Source organism: Caretta caretta, chromosome 5, assembly GCF_965140235.1.
Source record: "Caretta caretta isolate rCarCar2 chromosome 5, rCarCar1.hap1, whole genome shotgun sequence".
Taxonomy (NCBI): Eukaryota; Metazoa; Chordata; order Testudines; family Cheloniidae; genus Caretta; species Caretta caretta.
The window spans coordinates 128,826,788-128,834,590 of NC_134210.1; the positions used below are offsets into that span (position 1 = coordinate 128,826,788).

At 50.3% G+C, this 7,803-nt stretch overlaps 1 protein-coding gene across 1 annotated transcript; it reads right to left on the bottom strand.

Moving 5' to 3' along the window:
• Positions 1-808: 808 nt before the first annotated feature.
• On the bottom strand, positions 809-6,159 carry LOC142072263 (uncharacterized). The gene is made up of 2 exons (XM_075128961.1): positions 5,143-6,159; positions 809-2,312 (listed from the first exon to the last, which is right to left on the bottom strand). The coding sequence occupies exons 1-2, from the start codon at positions 6,157-6,159 to the stop codon at positions 2,271-2,273; spliced, it is 1,059 nt and encodes a 352-aa protein (XP_074985062.1). The 3' UTR covers positions 809-2,270.
• Between the last annotated feature and the right edge of the window lie 1,644 nt (positions 6,160-7,803).

Sequence of the window (7,803 nt, forward strand, 5' to 3'; positions counted from 1 at the left end):
CCATGCAAATAAACAATAGCAAAGTGGGAACTATAATGACAAAACGATACAGAAGTGAGGATTTCACAACTACATCTATAAAGACATAAGGGTTTTCCAGCTGCATCTATTGATAAGTGAGTTCTCACCAGACAGAAAACTATCAAACTAAATTTCCTTTTACATCTTCTAGGATCTTCCCTTTCTCTGGAGGTGATAGATCGAATCACCTTGCTAACAGCCCCCTATTGACTAGTTTGGAATGTGAGGATGTGACCATAGGCTTCCCAGCTTATGGCTGCCTCTGCTGCTTAGCCAAAGGCCTTGGCCTAAGAACAGGGCCTCAGCCTGAGACAGTGAGAGAAGGCTCTTCCACAGATTCTTTCTTGTATAGTCTATTACTAGCTAAATGATAAACATATACCTAAATTCTTAAAGTATAGGCCTTTACAGGCAGGCCTGAATATCTATACCCTAACAAGGGGATCTTCAAAATGCATTTGAATGGCACTTCTACTTTTCACCCCCATGTCATCCTAGCCTAAACCCCATTCAGAATAAGGGGACCTCTGCACACCTGCAGGATCTGCATGCCAGTGCTCAGCCTGAAACACACCAATGTTAGTTTATCTACCTCTTTTCTTGTGACTGAGCTAAAGCTTTACATCAGGTGCATAAATGTAGAGAAATAGGCACCCAAGTGTGAGCATTGCAGCCTAAAGGTGCAGCAAAGAAACATGCCGTGATCAAATCCTTGATGAAAATTCAAGTCACAGCAACGACTGTGCATTCAAAGTTGTGGCGGTTCAGTGATGAGACAGAACACAGCTTTATGCAAGCAAACAGGCTGGTCAGCTGAGATGGGCCGTTCTGCCCCCCCGCCTTCCACCTTCTCCTTTTATTATATTTCTCCCCCTAAGCATTACACACTGCTACACAAAGGAATGTATGACGTTAATTCATATACTTAGTTACCATCCTCTATCTACTACAATCCTGGTTCTCAGGCCTTGAGCCCAGGCTAAGAAAGCCTCCCACAGTTGCTGTCCAAACAATCAAGTTCTCATGGTTCATATCTAGCCCTTGTCCTTGGATAGAGCAATGTGTGCATTGCTTCTACGAAACAGTCAGGGTGTGCCCCGCCTGCTTCCAGGTGGAATAGCTAAACATTAACCCTTCATCTCCCCGTTTTTTATTTATTGATATTTGGCCATCTCATGGTAGCCGTCAATTTGTTTTGTCATGCTATTTAACTCCCAGACAGACAAGGACATAACCTGGGGAGCTTTCCAGGGCAAAATTTTACAAAGTCTTAACAAGGAAAGAATACATTGTACACAGCAGCAGCAAAAAAATAAGCCCAATGATTACAAACACAGAATAATCAAAAGCTCAACATCTGCAATATAATCATCTAAAAGGGATACACTTCTTTTACTACAATTGTAACCAGCAAAAGGCAATATAAGTATCATTCTACTAAGACAGCAAAGGGTGCCATCACTTAAATTTGCAGGAATATAATTAAAGGTGCGTGAACCGCAAGTAAAAACCCATCCTGATGGTAGGATGATATGGCCATAATTATATGAAACATTAACAGCATGGGAACAATTTAAAAGGGGTTGAGAAATTTTTCGACAGCCCAAGGGCACCTTTGTACTAGTGCAGTTAACTACACGCGCACAGGTGACATTGTGAGCCCCGGCCGGGTACGGTGTGTAGAGGGATATAGCCGTGCGAGGCAAAATATAGTTGGCCGGGCCCCAATTAGCCATGCTAGAGTACTGGGAGGAAAAATTAGCATAAGCAGAGAACAGTGTCTTATTCTCCATCTCCCCAGGGTGATGACATACTGGAATAAGGCATATACCTAACAAATCTCCGGCTGCTACAAAATTAAATAAACAAAAGTGGGTAACATTTGCTATTGAAGCCAATCTTTCCCATATGTTATATGTCATTCGGGCTTATAACGGGGGAGGCGCTTCTGAGCCAACCCCTACAGGAAATAGCAGGCACAAAAGGCACACAATCATCACAGAATTAGCAGTGATTTGGGCGAGAATCGCCACAAACAAAGTCTCAGGCTGTTGATCTGCTGCCAGTCTTCGTTGGGCCGCGGCGACCAATGCTTTTACTGCTCCCCATGTCATGGGCTGGCTTGGGACACTACGCCTCCTCCGTTTCCGTCCCGTCGTTGTCGACTCGGGGGGCACCGCGGTCTCCTCCAAGGTCAGCTGAAACTCCGGTATGGCGTTCGACAGCCCCTGGTGCCATGCCATGCTGTTTCAGTGCCGGTCGCACACACCGAGCTGGAACCCACAACGGTCCTGCAGGGAGAGACACAGCAGCATATTCCCGACCCCAAGTGATTAGCGGTACTGGGCCCAGCCACTGTGGATCGGGCAGCTGACGATAAAAGACACGCGGTCTTTCCAGTACCTCAGATTTGTGAAAATGCCGATCCGCAGGGGTCTGCTGATCTGCATTCAGTGTTAAATTATTTAAAGTAAACAAGAGGATATGCATTTGTTGTTAAATGTCTCCTAAGGTTCGGAGATGCAGCTCCCCTTGTTTTAATTGTTTATCTAGCAAGGTTTTGAGTGTGCGATTGGCACGTTCAACAATGGCTTGGCCCGTGAAATTATAAGGGATTCCGTGTGTAAGACGGACGTCCCAGCGGGCACAAAAGGTGGAGAGGGCTGCAGAGCAGTAGGCTGGGGCATTATCTGTTTTAATTTGGCAGGGGCGACCCATAACAAAAAGGCAGGCCAGCAAATGGTGAATAACTTTGTTCGTGGCTTCCCCACGTTGTGGGGAAGCCCAAAAGAAAGCCTAAATAAGTATCAACGGAAACATGTAAAAACAAATAGGGGCGGAATTGTGGCACATGAGTAACATCCATCTGCCACAGCTGATTTGCTGCGGTACCTCGGGGGTTAACGGCATAAGAAAAAGTAGGAGCAGCAGCAGCACAGTGGGGGCAGGAACGAACAATGAAACGTGCATGATCAGCAGGAATGTGAAACTGCCGGGCCAAAACAGAGGCAGACTGCTGAAAAAAGGCATGGCTTTCAATGGGGTCAGAAAAAAGGGAATTTACCTGACCACGCAACGCGCGACCGGCGCGTGCATTGCCCTCAGTGAGTGGCCCAGGCAGAGGGGTATGACTGCAAATATGAGCAACAAAGTAAGGGAAATGACAAGTGGCAAAAAGGTGCTGCAAAAACAAAAACAGGCGAAGGAGGTCTGCATCAACCTGAGGGGTAATGAGGGCAAGGGGTAAATGATCAATTACCTAATAAACATAATAGGTATCCACAATTAAATTAAAGGGACAATCAGCAAAAGGTTGAAAGGCCAAAATAACAGCAGCTAATTCTGAGGGCAAAGGGGGATGGTAAAAAAAAACAATCTTTTAAATCTAACACACAAAGTTGATCGGTTTGAGAAATTAAATTTGGATTTGGCAAGCCAAATTGCAAGGGGCCCATAGGTTGGATGCGTTTATTTATTTCCCTTAAATCATGTAACAGTCGCCAAGCACCCGATTTTTTCTTAATAACAAACACCGGGGTGTTCCAGGGACTAGTGGAGCTCTCCAGTCGCTGTGCTTGCAAATGCTGCTGCACAAGTGAATGAAGTGCTTTTAGCTTTTCTAGAGGGAGGGGCCACTGGTCAATCCATACGGGCTCTAAGGATTGCCATACCAAGGGTAAGGCGGAGGGCACGGTGGGTGAGGGAGGGTTTTGGGCCATCAGATGTTAATATCAAGGGTGGTGTCTAACTTTGTAAGTAAATCACGGCCCCAAATATTGAGGTGGACAGGGAGCACAAAAGGGCGGATAGTAGCAAGGGTACGGCCTCCCGGTTTAGAGACCGTGACCCAAGACAAACTTTGGCGCCCGGGTTTACTACCCCCGATCCCCCACAATTCTTTAGAAGGAACCGTAGGCCAACTAACCGGCCACTCCAGATCACGAATCACCGTAACGTCAGCTCCAGTGTCCACCAGCCCTGTAAAAGGAACATCATCTAAGAGAAGTGTTAACTGAGGTTTCGAGGGGCGGACTGACATTGTCAGAGCAACAAGTGGAGAAGACGCGCTGTGAGACGGCGAGTGAGACAATGTCAATCCAAAGCCGCCTCCGCCCCGAGTTCGATCCTCGGCAGCTGGCACCTGATAGGGGACTAAAATCAATTGTGCAATTGACCGTCCACGCGGGAGCGACTGTGGAAGATGAGTCCACACTTGAACCTTAATAATGCCAGTGTAATCAGCATCAATGACCCCTGGAATGACAAAAAAGCCCTGTTTCCCAGCATGTGAGCGAGGGAGAACAAGACCTACAAAGCCGGCAGGGAGAGGTCCCGTCACCTGTGTAGGTATGGCACAGACCTCCCCTGGCAGCCGAAAGTCAGTGTCCTCCTGCATGATCAAATCAAGCCCTGCACTTCCAGCAGTCGCCGCCCTCATAGAGTCTACGGATTCCAAGGCAGAGGAGCAATTGCCTGAGTAGGAAACACCCCCGTTTGGCCCTGGGTTCGGGGGGGACCCGTCGCGCGGTTTCCCGACCCGCTACGACACTGATTAGCCCAGTGATAACCTTTCCCACACTTGGGGCACTTCTTTGAGGGTCGGGCTGGTGCCTTAGATGAGCGGCACTCCCGCTGAAAATGACCCTCCTTACCACAGCGGTAACAACGCTTCCCCTCCTTCCCAGTTTTTCTGAGGGCGGCAGCCAGAACTCCAGGCTTGTGGGCTTGTGTGCCAATGTTCTGGCACGCCCGCAGCATGTCTGAGAGCTCTAAAATACCAGAGGCTTGTGCTGCCTGGAGAGCACGGCGGCAATCCTCGTTTGCATTTTCAACTGCCAATTTTAACAGGAGCTCGTGAGCTGCCTCAGTGTTATCCACCTGTCGGAGGATAGCCTCCTGCAATCTGTTGGTAAAATCCAAAAAGGACTCTGAGGCACCCTGATGGATACTGACAAAGCTTTTGGTAGGCTTGCCTGAATCCAGGACCTTCTTGAAAGCATGCTGGGCACAGGTGGAAATAATGGGGAAGACAGCCTGAGGGAGTTGAGACTGCATCTCAATAGTAGCAAACAGGCCCTCCCCTGCCAAATGCTCATAAATGATACCGCGCTCTCTATGTACCTGAGTTTGGCGTTCTGCCATCTGCCGATACTCACTAAGCCAAATAACATACTGACTGGGTGACAACATCATGCGCAGCAGCGTTTTCCAATCCTCAGGGATTAGGGAGTACCCAGTACCCATCCCTTCAATGAGACCACGCACAAAGGTGCTAGTCAGGCCAAATTCACGAATTGCTTTCTTTACCTCTCTAACCACCGAGTATGGCAAAGTGGTCCAGGTGCCCACGGGGTTGCCCTGGTCATCATTCTGCCAGGTCACCGGGCAAACGGAGACCAGATCAGCCAGCTCCTCCGCTGTAAGATCTGATCGAGCTTTCGCTGCGTGAACCATTTGTTGCACCAGCGAAAGCTTCTGAGCAGATGCAGATGACCCGCCGGGGGGCCCCACGGGGGGAGGGTGATCACACACAGGCTCCGGTGGGGAAGGCCAGGGAGGCGGTGGTAATAGAGGCACTGGGGGCGAAGCAGGGGGAGGGATGGCTGCAGGAGCGAACGGGGGCGGCGGGATCGGCAGCCCCTCTGTTGGTGCTGGAGAGGGCATTTCCGAGGCGACACGCTGTGTCGCATCACCAGGAGGGGGGATGGCTGCAGGAGCAGACGGGGGCGGCGGGATCGGCAGCCCCTCTGTTGACGCGGGAGAGGGCCTTTCCGAGGCGACACGCTGTGTCGCATCGCCAGGAGGGGGGATGGCTGCAGGAGCGGACGGGCGTGGCGAGATCACCAGCCTCGCGAGGGAGGGCCTGTCGGAGGCGACACGCTGTACCACATCGCGGCAGAGGTGCCAGGCATGTAAAGCCTGCACGGGCGCCCGAGGCTCTTCGTGCAATGTCTGGCCCAATCGCTCCCAGTCCGCTAGCTTAAGGCTTCCGGCTTCAGGATACCACGGGCACTTGGCACGCACCTCCTGTAGCAGGAGAGTAAGTGCTCGAGCCGGGCAGTCATGCTGAGCCTTACGCAGCAAATACTGCAGCTCATTGCGGTGTTGCGCTTGCAAAGCAGAGAGGGAGCTTCCCATACTTACCACCATGAAAAATACTCACCAGGATCCACGAAGCGGATGAGTGACGCGTCTGAAACCCTTGCCGGGCGAGGTGAGTGCTGAGGGCCCCACGTTGGGCGCCAGTTGTGGCGGCTCAGTGATGAGACAGAACACAGCTTTATGCAAGCAAACAGGCTGGTCAGCTGAGATGGGCCGTTCTGCCCCCCCGCCTTCCACCTTCTCCTTTTATTATATTTCTCCCCCTAAGCATTACACACTGCTACACAAAGGAATGTATGACGTTAATTCATATACTTAGTTACCATCCTCTATCTACTACAATCCTGGTTCTCAGGCCTTGAGCCCAGGCTAAGAAAGCCTCCCACAGTTGCTGTCCAAACAATCAAGTTCTCATGGTTCATATCTAGCCCTTGTCCTTGGATAGAGCAATGTGTGCATTGCTTCTACGAAACAGTCAGGGTGTGCCCCGCCTGCTTCCAGGTGGAATAGCTAAACATTAACCCTTCACAAAGTGAAGCCACTTTCTCACTGAAAAACCCTCACTGACCAGCCAAAACCCAGGCTCGGTCAGAGCAAGGAGGCTCTTTCCAAACCACAACCAGCCTGACGGTGTCAATGCCAGGAGAATTGCAGAAGGCCTGAGCTCATTGTGTTGTTCAGACTGGGTCTGACCATTCTGTTCTGCAGATGAGGTGTGGGTATGTGATCGGCAGCATCGCTTCGCTAGCAGAGGGTGCCCGTCACACAGTCAGTGGAGTTTGCCACTAGCAGCAGCGTGAGTGCTTAGAAAAGGAGGGTAAAGAATGATGGCAAAATCTTTGTCTTGTCCCCACAGCCGCAGGCCCAGGCGCCTCACTTGCCTGACTGCTGCAGGCTCCAGCCTTCCATGCAGAGGCAACAGCATGGCGCCTGGGAAGAGACCCCTGCTGCCCTGCAGGACGCGAAATGCCATTAAACCCTGGCAAAGAGCCAAGGATGCAACCAGTCTGCACTGACTGTCTGACACATCCGTAGATAGGAGATAAATCCAGAAAACAGCTGCTGACCCCAGGGCTTCTCGCTGCCAGAGACATGGGAGGAGATGCCACAATCAACAGGGGCAAGGCTATTTGGGGCACAGGCCTGGCACACAGCTCACTAGCTGAACAGTCCCTATGAATCCCACGAGCCCCTTTTCCCCATTGCTCTCCCTCTGGCGCCTGGTGTCTCTTCTCCCTTCTCTGACTGACCCAGCCCACGCTGATCAGCTGGCTCCCCTACCCCTGCACCCAGAGGGCTCTGCTTCTTCCCCATGTCCGTTGGCAGCTTCTGGGGGCTGTTGTAGATAATAAAATAAGCAAATAAATAATACTTTGCTCTATTTAGCACTTTTCACCAGTAGATCTCACAGGGCTGGTTCTCAGGTCCAGCAAGGCATGTTAATGAAACCCTTGCTCACTGTCACAGCATTAAACACTTCCCTGTGATTCAGGATGTCAGTTCCAGTCATCGCTGGCCACACCCCTGGGAATAACCAGCATTAACAAATGAATCTGCTTAACCTTTTATGAGAGACACAGAGAAAGGAGGAGAAGCAGTTAATCATTTGCAATGTAAAGTAGTAAATAAGGCTTTCATGGTAACAATTTCCCTTGTTCCCTTTGGCTATAGAAAGTCTTC

Coding starts and splice junctions, on each gene's coding strand:
- LOC142072263 (XM_075128961.1), bottom strand. CDS start 6,159: ATGGGAAGCTCCCTCTCTGCTTTGCAAGCGCAACACCGCAATGAGCTG. Junction 2,313..5,142: donor TGGCAGAACGCCAAACTCAG/GTACATAGAGAG, acceptor CTCTCCCTGCAG/GACCGTTGTGGGTTCCAGCT.